Source organism: Bombus fervidus, chromosome 8 (assembly GCF_041682495.2).
Source record: "Bombus fervidus isolate BK054 chromosome 8, iyBomFerv1, whole genome shotgun sequence".
Classification (NCBI taxonomy): domain Eukaryota; kingdom Metazoa; phylum Arthropoda; class Insecta; order Hymenoptera; family Apidae; genus Bombus; species Bombus fervidus.
In genome coordinates, this window is record NC_091524.1 from 9,532,585 (window position 1) to 9,551,967 (window position 19,383).

At 40.4% G+C, this 19,383-nt stretch overlaps 2 protein-coding genes across 8 annotated transcripts in view; one reads left to right on the forward strand and one right to left on the reverse strand.

The window, feature by feature from the left end:
• The window catches only part of Sv (paired box protein shaven), a 197,099-nt gene that overhangs the window by 137,663 nt on the left and 40,053 nt on the right, over positions 1–19,383 (reverse strand). For 5 of the 6 annotated variants that reach the window (XM_072008566.1, XM_072008564.1, XM_072008562.1 and 2 more), the window contains exon 2: positions 8,157–8,462. In XM_072008566.1, coding sequence (XP_071864667.1) covers positions 8,157–8,358 — 202 coding nt within the window. In that variant the 5' untranslated portion in view covers positions 8,359–8,462. The remainder of the gene's footprint in view (positions 1–8,156; positions 8,463–19,383) is intronic. The other variant, XM_072008563.1, reaches the window with a different exon arrangement.
• LOC139989889 (uncharacterized) overlaps positions 1–19,383 on the forward strand; it is a 203,826-nt gene that overhangs the window by 103,330 nt on the left and 81,113 nt on the right. For both annotated transcript variants that reach the window (XR_011800437.1, XR_011800436.1), the window contains exon 3: positions 9,053–9,146. The gene's annotated coding sequence lies outside the window, so the exon portion shown is untranslated. The remainder of the gene's footprint in view (positions 1–9,052; positions 9,147–19,383) is intronic.

Sequence of the window (19,383 nt, forward strand, 5' to 3'; positions counted from 1 at the left end):
CCTGGATTAGACAAAGGTCTAGATCAATTATCAACTACTCTAAAGAAAACATTTTCCGATGGTTCACGTATATTCAATATTCAGTAGATCAAACAGTATTAAAACCTCGTTATTTGTCGTTACGAATAAGTAGTATAAGAAAATTTCATCCCTTATCATTAACACCTACCCCTTATAAGGAAAGTAGTATGAAAGTAATAACCCAAACGTGCCAATTTAACTTTCCAAGTGTAACGTTCTATAGCAAACAAATGAACAAATAAGGTGGATCGTAAATGGGGAAAAATTTGCAGCTATGCTTCCACATTGCGTTACGTCCCTCATAACTCGTCGATGGTTTCCCGTTTCGAGCAACAAAACACCATGAACTGTGTACGCTTCCTTAAGCGCGAGTTATGAAATGAACTTGTTAATTTCAGGGGGCGTTGAGTACCAGGGGCAGGTTCTACAACGTTGCGTGCATCGTCGTGTTCCTTCAAAGAGGCGGACAGTTTCGATGCATATGAAATTAATGTTCGAACGTAGGATTTAATATCTCATGGCGGGCGTCGGGTGTCTCCACACTTGGCGACATGTTACGCTGCTTTCGAACGCTATTCCAACGAACTAGCGCTGGATAATGCAGCAGCGGAGATATTTTTCTGTGCCGGGCGTGAATTTTATTCAAAACGAACTGTTTTCTTTGCAAGTTTGTATGTATGAAGAAACGTGTGGTAAGTAAGGGTGAATGTGAATAACGGCGAGCAGCTTTAGGTGAGTGAGAGTTTCGCGTTTTTAAAGAGCAGAGCGGGTAGAGCTTGTTTCTAACGAGTCCCGAGAGAACGAGTTTCGGTGGAGAGAGAAACTAAGCTTGCTTGAAAAAAATCGAATTTTTGTTAATCGCCGTGCATTAATTACGCTTACGTAACAGCTGTTTCAAGTATCTTCTATGATAACATTAATACTATGATTGTTATCCTTTAATTACGTACTTATTGCCTTTTTTCACACAGATATTTTCTATAAAATACGAATTTCTAAATTCACTCGCAAATATTTTTTTCCGATTTTCCCATCGTTATCTTACAAATACTTCTTAGCAAATGGAAACACCTCTTCACTCAACTAGTTAAGACTATCTTTTCACTATCTGTATTATTTATTTTATGTTCCATAAGAAAACAGTTCATAAAAGAGCAACCATTACACTTTCTCTGTATTTTAACTACATAAATTTATACCATAAAGATCTCTCTCTTGAATCTGTGGTGGATGGTGTAGAGGAATAATAAAATGGAAACGAAAGATTGCTGTTGCAACCCGTCAAATATATTTGAAATAAATTAAATAAATTCATAAATGTAGATCGATGTGTGTATGATCACTCGTGGATAACTCGTATAACTCGTGAAATTGTTAATAACTGATTCGCTCGCGATCGCGTCCGCTTATTTATACTGGTCAGGGGAGAGTCGGAAAATTCGAATTCGTCGTTGATCGACGGTTGCACGTAGCAGCGACATTGTTTTGCCGGAGTTTATTTATCGTTACGTTTCATGCTTCAAGGCGTTATGAATGTCCCGAGGCAAAACAACAACATGAGTCGCTCTCGATTCGCGTCGTCTTCTGACCCATGTGCCGCTACAAATCCATAAAGAAATCACCAAATGATTACAACTTCCATACGACCAAAATTTAAAGGAGACAAATCACAAAATTGTCACTTTTCAATTTTACTTTCGTTACATATTAACCACGTATTAATCGCCATAAAAATTTCTCTCTCGAATTCATAATCGAATCGCCAGGTAATGACAATTTTGCAACCACGAACGCACGATCGATCGATAGATTACAAAGTCGCGGACAAGACGATAGGATCTCGTCCTTAAAGTATATAATTCCATGCGATGGTCACCGCGTACCTACGCTCTGGTATTAATTACAAATTAATGCAACTAGATAACCGCAAAGCCATTAGAGATAATCGAAGTCGGATGGGTGCTGCGGCCGGTCGATTCGCAATTAAAACATTGTCGCGGCGGTGGTCGACGCGAGAGAATCGTGAAACGAACGAAAAATTCACGGTGAGGCACGGGAACCCAATTTATGCTCCGCGGCGAGCCACGATTTTTCCGCGCACGGCTAATTAAGCGCGGTGTCCGCTCGTTAAGGATGTACTTCGAGTATGCTGCCCCTATCGATACTAATTGCTTGCAGGGGAAATGCACAGATGGAAAATTCTACCTGCATCTTTCTTTCTACCTTTCGATTCTGGCGTTTTAAGCAAGTATAAAATATTACACATACATTATCTTTTAATCGAGTAGGTGCCTAAGTGGAGCGATATACTTGTGGTTGATAGTTCAGAGTTTCGTCTTTTTCTTTTTGTGGAAGAAATCTTAATATCAATTTATCGATAACAATTTTATTTCATTATACTTATTTAATTATAATTTATTAATTTATTAAGTAATAATATTACTACTAACGAAAATATTACTTCGTAATTCAGTAAGTCAAGTGATATACTTGGTTTAGATAATTCAACGAGCTTTTTTCCTTTTTCTGGAAGAAGAACGTTATTTTCTAATTCAGTAGGAGGAACGATGCCACTTGGTTTAGATAATTTAAAGGATAATACGAAGGAATTCTTTCAATCTCTATGAAAAATAAATAGATTAGTTCTCTTCGGTTTTCAATTGTTAATATGACGTTCGTTTTTGTCTTCCAAACTTTATTTCATTAATCCTGCTGACTCTAACGAGTCAAAACGAACTTTCGTCTAATCGAATTATTCATTTCGTCATAGGAACTGTGGGAAGGAATAGATAAAATAAGGAAATCGGTGGATTCCCGATCGAGACATTGAATTATGGTCTTTGTCCGTCACTATCGAGACGATCTTCCAACATGGCGCTCATCATTGGCCGCAAAGACGAACGATATCGATCTCCGACGATCGAGATATAGGTACAATGGCCCGAGGTGGTCCCGCATGATCAATTTAATTCGAATAGCTGAGACGTCGCTCAGCGTGAGACGACAAATATTTAGAATTGCATCAACAATGTTTTCGAGCTTTGATTAACGTTAATGTCAGCGAATGCAATTAGTATCAGCCGCGATACGATTGCCTGATAAATCGATTCGCTGATGAGAACGGATCACGAGCGGCGATTATTGTCGTTTAAACACATAAGCGATCGATCACACCGCTACAACATCCAGAGCAACTGATGTTACAGCTTAGACGTTATTAAAATTCATTTAACCATTTTATTTCCTACCGTCTATGTAAATCTTCCTATTTCAACAAAGTAATTGCGACTCGTACTATTAGATCGATGAAATGAGAAACGGTATATGTAAAAAAAATTACGTTAATGAATCATGCTGTTCACGCTTGAATACATAAAATGTGGAATAGCAACGAAGTTATGTTTCCTTGTAACCAACAAGAATATCGAGGCGACAATTACAATTCTAAAAGAGAAAGATAAGATGAAATAGTCGTTCCAAAGATATCTTCAAATTAACATACTCCAATAGGATCACGAATCTCGACGAATCTCTAGAAACAGAAATCTCTCTCAAATCTTTTTCACAAAGTCCTAAATAAGCTCTGTCACGATCAACAAGAAGAATAATAGTCCAAACACTCGAATGCCATATCAACGCGACAATTATATCCGCGCAAGAAAAGAACACGGAAACGATGATTGTGAAATAGGAACAAAGTTGATGGCGAGTAGACTCGCGAGTGCCACACGCGCGTGTGGTCTCCGAACTGATCCCGGCCCTCTCTGTCAAATACTTGATATCATTAGATTTAACGACCCCTCCTGGATGCCTCTTTTCCTCCGTTCCCTCCCCCGTACGGGGCCGTTCACCATGGGCCATGCCGCGTTAGCGGCTGCTGCCACGGCGGCAGCCTTTCATCTTCCTTAACCAGCGCCACTCTCTTCAGCGTCCGGAACGACTATATACGTGTACGCGACTCGACCACGACGAGAGTCCACCAAGCGACGGTTGGTTCCGGAGAACTACTGCTTCACCGTGCTCTTTGTGAGCGCATTTGCGCGTCTATACAGGGTGGTTTCGTCGAATTCGTCATTCTACATCAGAGAGATCCTCCTTCGTCGTTAACGATAGAAACAACCACGGGTCGATATTCTTTTTCGATATGTTCGGTGAGATTGGAACTATCAAAGTGGTTGAAACTATTCGTGATTTTTCATGGTGATTTTATAATAATACAATCTTCCGGAGGTTTGCATCGCGTATCTTTTCGTGTAATTTTTGAGACAGGATTTATGTTCTACTTGATAGTAGATAGTTGTCTTTTTATGTGTTAAAAATAGCCATTTGAATTCTTAAAGAAGCGTGTGTAATTTATTTTAAGCAAAGTAGAAATAACAAAATCTCCTTTTAAGTGAATAATTGAGGAAAATAGCACTTGTCGGTGGAAATAATAACTTTGACTGATTCATTAATGATAGAACGATTCGCCTGGACTTTTTACGCCTGAAAATTTGTCGAGAATTCTTGGATGGATGACAATTATAGAAGAAGGATAATAGAATGGTAATTAGTGGTATTTCATTGTTACACGTCGATTCGGCTGGGAAGAAAATGTGAAGAGCCAACAGTACGTAGTACTTTGTCGCGTCATATTTAATATACAGAGTCTATTTCATAAATTAAAAACGTTTGAAAACAAAATACAGGGAAAATCGTAATAGGACAAACTAATAAGAATAAAAAGTAGCAATAATAAAATATCAAATGTAGGTGAAGATAATTCAACGTGCTATCTGTCATTAATGGAATTGCTCAAATGTTGGCAACGTATCCAAAAAACAAACTAAATGTTAAAGAACAAAGAATGCCATGTATATGACCATTCACAAGAATCAATGATCCCATTTTACTCGTCCGAATTACCAACAGCTGCGACACAGCTTCTCAATGACTATTCCCATGAGTCACGCGTTATCGAACGAATTTTTCATGGCGAAGTAGGTGAACCAGACGCGACAAGCACACCGTGTATACGTATACGTGTGCTCGAAAAGATCGTTGCCGTGGAACTCGGAGCAACTTCAGCTAACTCGATTGTTCCGTTCGGAACAAGGAGGCCTTTCACGCGGCTCTTGTTCTGGCGGTCTTTGATGAAGGATCGGCACGTATCGCCCAGGCTCGATGTCCCGCGAGGATAAGATTCAATTAAGTCGATATCGATTCGAGGATAAGCAACCCCGGATAACAGGCTCCTTTACGTACCAACGTGTCATTACGTTTTAATGAAGAGATTTTAGAGGAATCGCTGTTTCTGCTCGAGAAAACGACAGATCTTTTGCTATAATTGTAGATGACGATGGATGAGGGAAAGGAGATCAGATATCTTGAGGAGATTTATTTCAAACTTAGTTTGTGGAAAATTTCCACTTTTCCTTTCTATCGGACATGGAATTATCGTACAATAATAAAAAGAAAAAAATGTAGCTATTAGTGATGGCTACATGGGATACGATTACGTTGAAAAATTGAATTTTGTTGCAGGAGATCTTTCAAGGAGAAAATTTATTTAATATATATTTTTTTATACATATTGTTTGTAATTATTGAGAGACTGTTTCTAGGATTTGATGATTTGTAAAGCGAATGAAAGAGATTTTCGAATTGGTAATTGTACATGAGCCATTTAGAAATTATATCGATCCTTTCCACCTCTGAAATAATTTGCTATTATATATGACGTGTCCTCGCAATAAATACGCTTACAGAAGTCTTCTGTGTTTTAAGAATTGAACGTTAGTATTGTACTTGTATAAATAATTGTCACGTTTCTCTACTTATCGATTCAGACAATCCATCGACACAAGTTTCGAGCGACTCGTCGAAAAGAAACTGCCAGAGACGCGCAAAGTCTCCGTGAATTTTACATAGATTTAGCACGAATGAGAACAGAAACATTTGTTAGCCGAAAATTACGAGTCCTACCGGGAAGATTACAGGGCTTCGCCGAACAGAAAACTTAAATCTCACGAGGAAGAAAAAAAAAACGCGTATCAAAAGCGTCCCTTTGCCAGTCGCGAAATTAATAAATCCATAAACCTGAACGCGGCAATTTTCCTCGACAGACGATCAGCCTCTATCGAGCGGGACAATTGCGCCGTAAATCATCTCTGGTATCGGGCTAATTGACAAATAAATCGCGTCCGAAAGTGGATCCATTCGTCTTCCACGAAGACGTATAACGTCGATCGTAAAATCTCCTCCTCTTATACCGCTCGGAGAGCGCCGTGCACAGAGACTCGTCCACGTAAACTGGGAACAAGGTCGATTTTCTGCGGGGAAAGAGTTATTCCCGCGGCACACGATCGAACGTATTCCTGAATTCCAAGTTGACTCAGCGAACACGGTGCACCGTCATCGCGAAAGATCGTGCTGGAAGAGCAACGTGGACGAAGATTTATCGTGGCTTTCCGCGAAGCACGTGCCCCCAGCTTTTTGCCTGCTACAACATTCCTATTGACTTGGAATCAAGCGAAAAATATGACCGCGTTATTAGCTGTCGCTATGTCGCGATCGAAAGTAAAAAGCTTGAAAGTGCCTATTCGATCGAATAGCGCTGTTGACCCGTGCCCGCGAATTATTGTATGACGTTTCTTACATACTATGTTCCTGTCTGCTTTTTATCGTACATGATCACACAGCATCGAATAAAGTTTTTTTATTGTCTCTTTATCGTCTTTTACGTGAATGTCAGAAACATTTGTTAGCCCAAAATTACGAGTTCTCCGAGATGATTACAGAGCTTTGCCGAACAGAGATCTTAAATCTCATCGTGACTTTTTATTTGTTGTATAGTATTCTGAAGAAATTTTAATTAGGCGATAATATCTATCTATAATATTTTCCTATTATATTTCCAATATCGAATGATGCTTTTTGATTATTTTATGATCGTAAAAATTATACGACTTGACGTTATTTTATTCATAAGTATTCATAACCAGTCTCGTTGTTTTCCCTGTAACAAGAATAATCTTACTCCTTCCAAACGATAAGGCACGGTTTTTGCACGATTTTGAATTATAGCGTCAATACATTCTCAAATTTGGAAAGTTTCTCAATGGGGTAGCATTTTGAGAGAAGTTTTTGCAAGTTCGAGAAATAAACTTCCCCTTACGCGAAACCGTTGGAACATCGTAGGATAAAATGCAATAGGATTGGGAGAAACGTATTACAAAATGAAATTATACGCCTTCGTTATCAGAACACAAATTTCTACGATAAAGTTATCCTCGTATTTATGAGATTCAAGTTAGAGGAAAGTGCATATACGTACATGTATACCGAACGTTTAAGTCGATCTTAAATATAAATTTACCTGCGTATGGAAAAATGCTTGGATAAAATAGTGGAAGTTGTGGCAAAGAGCAGAAGAAATTTAGATTGCAACGTAGTAGAAGAAAGAACAAGTTGTAGGGAAAGGAATGTAAGGAATGTCCAGAAGTGTGTTGATACACAGAGGCAGGCGAAGAACCAGTATACAAGTGTCGGCATCACCCGTGGCTCGTTTTTATAGGGTGGACGTCGACTCGACAACGCGGACAAGAAGAAGACCAATTACCGTGATGAAACATTAACCTGGCGACTTGCACGTCGTACCCAAACTCGTTTGTCCCGCTAATCGACGAATGAAATTGTCATGAACTCATCTATATCGATTTCATTGAAGGACTAATGCTCAACAAGAAGAGATTTATTCGTACAAGTTCAGAGTCCCAAAAAATGTGACAGATTCACGAGCCATACGTATATTAAATTATATTTAAAATTAATGAGAAGTAAAATCGCAAGAAACTATCTTCGTCTTATGAAATTCCGTTTCGTGAATTCTATAAAAAAATTATAATATATATAAGAAAAATGTTTTATAATTAAAAAAAAAAATGTGTGATGTAGAAAATAATTGAATATACTTACAATTAATTAAAACTAGAATCGCAGGAAAGTGTCTTTATCTAATAGTAACATTCTATGAAGAAAAGATTGAATATTTTTAAGATAATGTTTTCGAGTTTGAAATCAAGTTGAACACTTTCTTACGTTATTTTTATAGTAAATAAAAAATGGGGGACATGGATTCGAAAGAAGAAACATACGTTTTTTCTTGGAGTCCTCGTGCATACCTCCGGGTGTTGCAGCTCCGTGATTATGGTGGTGGAGGGCCAGGGGATCCTGAGGATGCGGATGAATGGCGGTCAGAGCACTTCCGGCTGGGTCACCTGGGTTGACCCCGACCCCGACCCCCAGGTGAAGAGCACCATGCTGCGTCGTATGTGCCGGAAGCTCCATGCTGATCATAGCACGCCACCCTCCTTCCGACCCTCGTCTTCCGCCACCCTCCTCCGCCTCGGACAACACCCCGTCGATTTGGACGAGGCGTCTGTTCAACCCCTCGTCTCCTTCTATAACATATTCAACATCCAATTACGTTAAACTTTCCATTTGTATAAAGTAGAATTAATTAATGAAAGGGGAATTACAAAAATGTTATATTTAATAAAATTAATAATCTAATCCATTTTTAATTGAAAATTTTATACACTCAAAGTAAGGTAAATAGTAAATAGCGTTTATTAACTATATAGAGAATTGTTTTTTTTAAGTTAGTATACGACGAAAATAGAGAATTAATAAATTGCATGGTCGAAATGAATTTTTATTAAGAGTATTGTGCAGTAAAAGATTTTTTAACTCTATAATTTTGGAAATAATTTGCGCTTAATAGAGTAACGAAGTGGCTTTTTTTTTTTCTTTTGAATTGCTGCGCAAGGAGAGTTGTAAATCAATAACATACACATTCGAAACATAATATACTTGTATTTTGAATCTTGAAACACGTAAACACAACCTTCGATATCCTTCTACGTAGTGTGCCTGCCCCACCCCAAAAATTTTCGAACGACAAGGGCAGTCACGTTCGAGCTCGCGTACACGAAGCTTCGTGTCTGTAAATGTTAACTGCGCGATTCTGATTAAGTAATTTTTGATTCAGTGATGTGTTCTAAAGAAGATATGGGAGTGGATGCTGACGCTACGACCTTGGCAGAAACATCCAACGTCACGATGACGGGTAGTTTTCTACACTGGTGAGTTCTTCTATTAATATTTATTATTCTTGCGATTTTTGCCATCTCTGTGACTCCATATGGTCACTCGATCCTTTTATAATACTGCGTAGTCACCGTTTCATTGCGTATTTTTAAACTTTACTTTCGATATTCACAAATTATCAATGCAATAATCATTAAGAAATCCCCTTTAATACTATAAATTAGTTATTAATTTCATTATCACAGGCAGGATTTAGCTCGAAATAATTTACAACGACATCGCTTTATTGTTTACAATTATGTCCTCTTTGTCATATTTCCTTATAATCCTTGAATACAATTTCCCTTACATAAATACATTACAAAGTTTCGAAGTAACCATACGCATAAGCGAATTAACAAATTACGTAAATTCAAAAATCCTCGTGTAAATACAATATACGTAGAGCAATAGCAGAAGTTAAACAAATACATAAACGATTCTACGAAAAGGACGCAAAACGGACACAACGTGTTATTCTAAAAATTCATAACCTTAAGTTAGCTCTCGTTGGAAACGTCCGATAGGATCTTCATCGATCCACGTTTTAGCTGCTCAGCCAACATGCTTCGTCCGTTCAGCCATTCAAATGACGAGCAACAAAACAAATTCCCGACGAACAAAGACTTCTCGAACGCGAACGCAAGAAGCTTCTCCCCCATGAAAAATCAACTCCCTACCGCGTTTTCTTTCCGCCGTGTCGGTTAGTCGCGCCACAGGTGCACGGAGCTCCCCCCGCCGCCCTCCTTTCAAGAAAATGGTAACACAGTTTCGATCCGAAGGTAGTTCTCGCGTCTTTTCCCGCGCAAGAATACCGTAGACAATGGCGGGCCGTGTCTAGCATCGTCGCGGGCGTTGCAGAGAGGGAGAGGAGAGTGGCAGAAAAATGAAGCGGCGGCGGTCGAGCCGCGCTCGAATCGCCTTTGCCACGCTTTTTACGCCCCTCGGTCGACGATTTCCTCGCTCTTCTCCGCGTAATGGCCCGGCAGGCCTCTGCTTTTTTGCTTATTACGGGCCCGAGAAGGCCGCCGCCTGCGAGGGCTTAAGCCACCGCTGATTCCCCGGATGAATGAAAGGATGAATGGAGGTGTCCGTTTCGGCCGATACTCTGGCCGGATCGCCGACCTAGATGCCAAGCAGTGGACGCTTAGCCGCTCCGTATTTCGGTTCCACCGTGGTAGAATTGCTTTTCTTGCGACCTCCGTGCTCGGAGGAAGTTGAGATGATTCGATTGTTTCAGGGTGTAAATTGAATTTTTGGTTCGTTGGTGGCCGTTCGATTGGCCAACGAAATCCGATTTTTCGTTAAACGTTACTACTTGTTCGAGACGAGGTTTTTAATATTCCAGGGAATGGAAATTTTATGGAATTTTAGTTTTTAGGCTATCGATCGAAATGTTTCGTTTCGCTCGTATTTGCGGTCGTTGGTTTCACTATGAACATTTTATATTCCCCTAGACGTTCTTTAATTGTAACTACGTTTCTAGCGTTCGAAGAAAAGGAAAGTTTGTGCGATATGAGTTATAGACGGTACTCGTATTCTATCGTGACGACTAATCATCACAGATATCTTCTATATTGTCAAGGGAAAATTTGGAATCGCCGTATCTTCCATAGAGTCACAAGACCACGAACGTTTACGCAGATTTATATTTTTATACATTTGTCAAGTTCTATAAATTGTATCTCCAGTTGAAGACTTTGTTTCTTCTAGAATTTTGTCTTTGAATCTCTCGAATGAGAAGCAAGAACGCGATCGAGTCAATCAAAAAGAAGTCGTCATTACGTTAAAACAACTAGAATGTACTTTTCATTTCAATGGTATTCTAGATCATTTTCATTGTCCAGCTAGATTATCGTAATCGCGTTGGTGTTTCGACGATACAACAGTGAAAGGCGGCGTTTATTTACTCTACTTTTCTAGGCCATTGCAAATACTATTGTAAAACTTCGTCAGAGTCAAGTTACGTGGTGAACAGAGAAGTATCCGCTTATAACAGAAAATAATTCCCGTATTTGCTTTAGAACCGATTCGTGGAACTCGAGGATTCTCGGGGCAGCGATACTCTGGCGGCGTATTAATAAACGTACGGTAGAATCAGTAGCTATAAAGACGAGAATATCTCTCGTTCCCGCGGTTAGAATTGCTCCGAAGAATCGCGTAAAATCTTCCCGGGCTGGCTACGTTGGACTAGCCAATTGTCATTGGTTGTTCGCCGGTCATCCGTGAAATTCCAAACAGCACCCGTGTTCCGCAATTTTCGCAAGGTATCCGTGAATCTTTTTGTGCGTGGGAGTAAAATCTGAGAATCGTTTGAAGTATCAAATTTTCATCGTTTGTTTTTTATTTGTAATTGAACTGTTACGGACGCTTGTCAGGTGGAAATTTTTATTTAATTCTGTTTTTAACGATAGAGAATGGAGAGAGGAAGACCGCTGAACGTGGTAAGAATGAGAAGGCACGTTGATATATATTTATAATCCCCTCTTTTTTGAAGCAGAATTTTTAATTTCAAAAAGCTTTTCGAATTGCAAAGGATTGGTTAAAATTTGGAATACTTTTTCGTATTCCACGACAGATATAGTTTTAATTAATATCTCGAGTAATATTTTGTTTTAAATGATCAATATCAGTATCTTGATATTTGAAATGTTTAAAGTGATATTTAAAGTATCCTATAAATAAATTATCCGCGAAAACTTTGCCCTGTTTGATATACAATTCCTCGTAGAGAGAAACCTGAAATTCCCTAAAAAAGCCCTAAGTTTAAATACTCTAAATAGAATCACAAATCTTTAAGAACGTATAACATTACAAAGATATAGATATTATGGACAATATTTGAACAATTTCGTATCAAATCCAATCCCGTTCAAATCCCACTCGAAATAGCGACAAAAGAGAGCGCACCCAACACCTATTCGAATCTCAGGTAACCAGAGAAACTCGCCTAGTCCTATGGCTGTCTAAACCTGAGAAAACCGACGATCATCTCGTCGTTTCCGCGCCGAAAAAACTATCGGACGGCTAACGCCGGAACGACAGGGCTTCCCGCCGTTGAGCAAAGAAACTGCAACGTTTGCACCGGGGGTAAGCAAAAAAGGCAGGAACTTATCGGAAATGAGGACGGGTGAGAGGGGAAGGATGATTGTTTAGCTGGTAGGCAATCGGGATAACCTTCTGGTCCGCGGCGTGGTTTCGAACAAGGGGGGCTCGTGCTGGTCGCCTAATGGACGCTGGAATGTAGCTAGAACACCGAGTAAACGTCGGGTAAAAGCCCAGACGATCGTTGAGAGGGAAAGAGAGAGAGGAAGTCTCCACGGTCAGAAACGGCCTTAACTAAAGCCAAAGTGGGTGAACGTCGGACGGGCAAAGTGCGCGTAAAGACCAGGCTCGTTCGTTGGAGAAGACGTTCCCGTTTTCCCTCTTGCGAGAACCGTGGGAGTCCGGCTGTGTGTACGCACTCGCTAAAACCATTGTTTATGGCAGCCCCGAACGGCCGCGCACCTCGCTAACTAGCCCCTCTCTTTAGACAGCGAGCCTCTAACTGTCGGAACTCGCCGGGACTGCTACGAGTCAACAACCAGAGAATCGTGTTTGCGTAGGAAAAGAAGCCTCGCGTGCGGTCACTATCTAGAAGAAGGTTGTAGAAGGTTTCTAGGATGCGTTTCGCAAATGGGTTATTCCGTGAAAGAATTTGGTCGCGTACTACAATAGGACTGTAATCAGCCAACGACAGAAGAATCTTGCGAGAGCGTTTGCATAGAGAAAGAAGCTTCGCGTGTGGTCACTATCGAAGGCAAGGTTGTGAAAGATTCCTGCACTGGGTTTCGTAGATGGGTTCTTCCGTGAAAAGGTTACGTTCTACTAGGACTGCTGAGATTGCCAAGACTGCTATATGCCAATAACCGATCGTGTTTGCATAGAGCAAGAAGCTTCGCGTGTGGTCACTGTCTAGGAGAAGGTTGTACGACATTTCTTGACTGGATTTCGCAGATGGGTTACTCTGTTAAAGAATTTGGTCGCATACTAACGTACATAGAACCGCAACCGACAAACAGCGAAAGAATCGCGTCTGCGCAAGGAAGGAAACTTTGCGTGTGGTTGTTATTTACAAGGAAGTTGTAGGAGGTTTCTAAGATGGTTTGTCCAAGTAAAGGTTTGGATACGTTAATCGATTTTCTAGGAAGTGTTCTAGGAAGAATTGCACGTTTCTAATGAGCTTTGTAACGAAGGATGAGAAGTTAGGATTACTCGCGAAAATGTGTTTGGTTACTGTTAGGTTACAGGATAAGCTTGGGTTAATGGAATAGTTAAATGAGGATTCCAGAGTTTCATAGCTGGAATGGGCATTGGAAACGTATTGTTAGTTAAACAAGTATACTCATATTTAACGAAGAATATAGTATAAATGAAATAGTTAAATGATATTTATGGTACTAGACAGGAGAAAATTTACTTGCATAAACGAAATGGTTAAATGAATACTTTTGAAGGTTGTATTGTATAGAGCCACCATAGATGTGTACGTATAAAAAGGAATAGTCTAGTTTATTATGAATTAAAAATTTACACGGTTATAGATATCGAAACACTTAATCGTATTACAAATTTCACCTGATCGTATCAATTAGAAACCAGCTTCATCTCACAGCGCCTCGTAAAGCGAAAGAATTTCTCATATAGAGCCTCGGACATTCAGCGTACTTAATAAACCCTCGAATTCCACGGTAAGAAACAAGAAGCAGCACATACCAACCAGGCCTATCCAACCTATACGAACAACTAACTAGAACCTGTAACGCTTAATATTCCACCATAAACAATATTAAAAACAGATCGACCTGGCTGGACCGGTAGAGGAAAAGATGGCCGTATTAACCGACGCCCGATTTCCGGCTTTACGATCGAACTGGCTAACGTGAGAAAGAATGCAACACGGAAGTTATAGAATCCTCGTGAAACGCTTCGCCATATAGATCATCGCTGGAATACCAGAGATTCCACCGGCCGATTCGAATAAATTAATAAACATGACCGACGAACCATAGTACAAGGGAAAAGAAAATAATCCAGGCGTCGATATAGAGTCTACCGAACCTCGAAATCCCATGGGATACGTTCCAGAAGCGATGAATACTTTCCAGAATCCCATTTTCGATCCCAAACGTCGAACGTTCTTTTATGGGTTCCACTGGTTGCATAATGTATAGGCGTTTTCGCGTGAGACTCGCCACAGTTCTCCCTTTCGACTCTTCAGCTTTTGCTTTGCAATCGGTTCAGAACGTGCTTCTTCGTTGGTGTACCGCGAACAGGCAAGGTATGGATCCATTGTGAAACGTTCAGAGTACTCGGGCAATTTCTTGATGCATATTGTCACGCGTTGTTAAGCGCCGAGAGCACCGCCATTACCGCCAGTCAAGGAGGATCGAGCTGCCGGCGAAGAAAGATGAGCAGGAAGAAAGGTAGCGTTCAGACGACTACTACCGGTGGCTAAGGCTATCCAGTGGCTGACTAGTTAAGCTGCCAACATCGCCTTCCACTATTTACTGTTTACGTAAGCGCGCGATCATCGCCGCTGTTCCCCTGGAAATTCGAGAGATACTCCCTTGCTTCCTTTACGCTCTCTGGCTCTCTTCGACGTTAGGAAGGATAAAGGTGGAGCGATTGAGAGATTTTGAAAGTTGTAAGGTTATTTTTGGACGAAGAGTGGACGAATAAAAAATATTAGCTTCCTCTTTATCATGCGAGTGATGCACGTGACCCTTTTGAACGATAACTTCGTTATCAGTACAGTTAGAGGAAATGATCGCCGGTAGAAAATGAATAGCTCAAAGAGTATCACATTTGTAGAACCATACTTTTTAATATCTACAATGTTACATGTACTTCCAACAACTACATTTTTTTTCTTTTTCTTGATAGAAATGCTTCTTTTGCATAAATCGAATCCTCTTGTTATTCTACGTATCTCACCTCTACGTTTTACTCGTGCGAAGGAATAATGAAATTAATACGTCAAAAGATATTTTAACTTCAACTCGCGTATTACTCGGATAAGACTCAAGGAACATCATAATTTCTCAACTGCAGCTTTATGAAGCTTTAACCAGCGGATGAACGGGTCTACCACGATTATTTGCACTAACGATGGGGTAGCGAATTACGACCGAAGAATTGAATAATTCATAAAGATCGAAGAATTCACGAACTCGTTCGTCCTTATCATCAATGTTCGCTAGTTGAGACGATGGTCGTGGGCATATCGAGGCGACGATGATCGCGCGACACTCGATGGCCCGCATGAATATTCAGTCGAGGCGTAGCCTGCTCGTCGACGTAATCTACGAGCGTGCGAGGGATTAGCATCGGCGTTCGATCGAGCTTTCATCAAACAAAAAGATCACTGTGGTTGCTCATTAGCCTCATTACCCGTACTTGGCCACGGCGACGACGCACGTGGTGCAGGTACACCAGCAATTCACAAACGCATATATCTACATTAATAGCGAGGTACAGTGACCAACGTGAACCGAACACGAATCTATAGCTGCCGATCGTTCTTAGAGATCGAAAGTTTGAGAATTTATGTAGTTATAACGTAACCGTTAAATTACACGAGTTTCTGGACACTTGCTTTTTACAGTCTTGAATTACGATTGGATTATTATGAGACTGCATAATGTGTAAAAACAAAATAGATGAAACGAGGTACTTCATTTAAATTCTATTTCCTTAGATGTGCTGATAAAACGCGAATTTACATGAATATTATCAATTCAATATCATGATTAATTATTAATAGACCTAATGTGTTTGATACTAGTTAGAAGTTCAATATTTCTTTTTAAGTCTAGTAACAATTTTAAGATTAAATGTGTAGGTTTTGAAAAACCATTGGCAGGTAGGATTTTTGTCTATACTTTGTTAAAATTGCAGTAGTTATTTGAAAATGTTTGCTATTATAGTAATTGCATTGGAATAACATATCCATCGCAGCATAGTTTCCATTAATTGTTACCACTGCCTTCGCGCATACTAAATCTAATCTCTTAATCGCGCAAAGCCTACAATGCGCAACTGTGGAAAAAGGCAATAAATGTAAAAACGTGTAAAGACTGTGTTCCTTTCTAAGAATCCAAACGTGTAAAGCGAATAATTTCTTTGAATAGTTGCAACTACTTAACTAACATTACGTTTGAATAAGATATAAATTCTGCTAAAGTTGCTGGATATACTTACCATCCTTGAACAAATTATAATAATCACAGCAAGAAAATTAGTAAACTATCAACGTTAAAAATGCTAATTGCTAAATCTATCAAAATTGATGAACCACGAACTGATTATTTTACAAATACTGCCTCCTTCACAACCGATACACCTAAACACCTCAAATCAGTTAACCTTCGCAAGCTAATCCCTCCAAATCTGCACGATGTCCCATCGAAGCTGGAACAGCTGCTGCAACTGCACGCTCCACCTTCGAACTCTAACACCAGGAAACGCCATAAACCATCGGTCCATCGTGGAAGTGATACATCGCGGACGAATCGAGCAGTTTCACGGTTTATCAGGAATCGGCTCGTAAATCCCAGGAATTGTTATCGCGCGCTGTACGTCGATACTGGGTCGACCTGGTCGACAATCCGGTGGCGCGTGGTGTCCTGTTAATGAACAAAAATCCACGAGCCTACTGGAGCATGGCGAGAGAGGCGGCAGCCCACGTGACAGATACGTAATGTATGTAAGTGCGTTGCGTCGTCTGTCGCGACGTGGCACCGTTCGAGCTTCGATTCCGGTTTCACAGCTTCCTGTCCAGCCGGTGGACCAGCTAAAAGGGAAAAGACGCGCCTGGTTTCGCGAATCACCGGTTCCGGATGAGCCAGCCGTGGCACGTGCCGTTCACGGCCGTTCTTGCACGATCGGGTCCCCCGAGACTTCGATCGAGAATCTCGTGCCTCGTTCTACCGATGCAACGGCCAGATAGCGTGCGGTGTAGAGGCGTTGTTTCACGTTGTAATGTTATATCGAAGGTGTTTTCAATTTTAGGGAGGGGAGTCTGTAGATTGCTTACGGATCAAGTTGTTTTAGGGTGCAGAAATTTGTTGATTTCTTGAATTATTCTTTTGGCGATTGATGCGAATTGTTTTAAATCTGAGGAGAAATTTGGAGATGGTTTGAATTCTTCTGATATTCTGAGTTTGATAAGGAGAATTCACTGGAATTTCATTATGGAATAATTTCTTCTACCGATAATTTTACAAATCGTGTCACTTGGAACAGAATATAAGACAGAATCTTTCGAACTAGAATTTATGATAGAATTCTTTAATTAGTCTGTTATTTAGCTCGACTGCAACCCTTTTAAAGTAATATCTACTCTTGGAAAAATTAACCTTACGTGCGTCTTTATGAAATCCGCGGTATCTCATATCAGGAAAGACCACGTTATCTGCTGCCACATAATTCAATTTTTATCTACTCAATACCAAACGAAAGATACCGTACAACTTCCTGACATTATAGATTTCTAACAACCATGCAATATGAAATTAGAGCTACTATAAACTGTTTAAAGACACAGATGTTACTGTTACAAGCTTCTCCACCAAAATAATAAACTTTCGAGTCTATTGTACAACCAACCTAAAAGAACATCGCCTCGAACGATATACGGAACTTTCAATCACACCACCGTACGTATCTCTGCTCGATAAAGCAACTATAACTCTTGTTCGATTCTTCAGAATTTCTCAGTCAACTCTTCTCAGCCTTTACTCTGTGCTCTGATTCCGGTTTTCTGCTACTGAAAGACCATAACAAATATCACTTTCAGATATTCACTATCTCTTTCACTGATATACGCGTGCCATAAACCAACAGCACACCGCTTATTACACGTAACGTATGAGATTTCATTGGCCGGTATACAAAGTCACATTTCAAGGGACGATCGGCGGCATTAAACTCGTAAGGATCGTAAAGCGCACTGCACGATTAATCGCGTGAATCTCGACAGCAGCGTCAACCTTATCACCTTAGTATCTGATTAGCAATCTGCAAAGATAGGTACTTTGCACGTGCAACGAGAATTAACGATCATTTCGTGGATCGTTTGGCTCGGAACGCGATCGTGGTTCGTCGACCGACTCGCAAACTCGCGATTGCATACCGCTTAATTAGGTTTCCCGTCGATTTTTCGATTACGTAAAAACGCGAACCTTGCAGGGAACCTGTTTATACCGACGCCCATTTCTTGGTGTTTTTTCTGGAATTCTAATGGTTTGCACGCCTCGAAGTAAGAAGCAATGAATTTTCTGCGAGAAAGGGTAAATTGGATCAAACGATTTTTCCACTGGCCCCTCTTTTTTGGCTCGTTTGAGCGGATCGACTTACGAGATCTCTGTCGTGAGCCGATCGATTTACTTTTTTGCATCACAGGGGCCCACATGTCTATGAGTCAGAAAAGAGCCGGCTGAAGTAACGTTCCGTCGATTGCCAATTTTATAAATACCGTTACAAAATAAAAGTTTGCTTATTGCAGCGAAATTTTCATTAGAGTTCCATTAAATAGATTTCCCCACTTATCCGGACGTCAACTCTTATTAATCGAATGAAACATTCTACACAGAGAAGAAATATAATAAACGTAGACGATATCCTGTTACGGGAACTGTTCGTCGTCTAACAATTTCTTAGTCGCTAACCGAAGAACTCAAGAAACGCGTGATCCCTAATTTTCCTCGATGTTACTGCACGTAAACTTCCAAAAATGATCGAAACATCCATTCTTTAACTCTTTGTAGATATATTTTTCTACTGTCACTACCAACTCTGGTCGAAGCGATACGTAAATATTCACCGCAGTCACACTGTCTGTGTCATTCGACATCGAAGTTCAAGCGTCTTCTCCATGGCGGTCCAACGACAAAGGATCAATCTTCCTGACCGATACCTGTCAATTTTTCTCGCTGAAAACGCGCGCCACGAAGGATAGAGACGCGTGCGAGGGAGTGACTCGGAGAAGGAGGCGGATAAGTGAGTTTTAAAGAGCCACCTGTAGAAGTAGTGGCACGTGGCACGCTCTAATCCCATGAGTGGTTTCGTTCTCATCCCCCATCGTGCAACGCTAGGTAGCAGGTAACAGGTACCAAGCTGCATCCCACCAACGTTGGCAAGGATCAACATCTGGCCTCTCGATTGCCAAAGAAAGAGAAAGAGAGAGATACA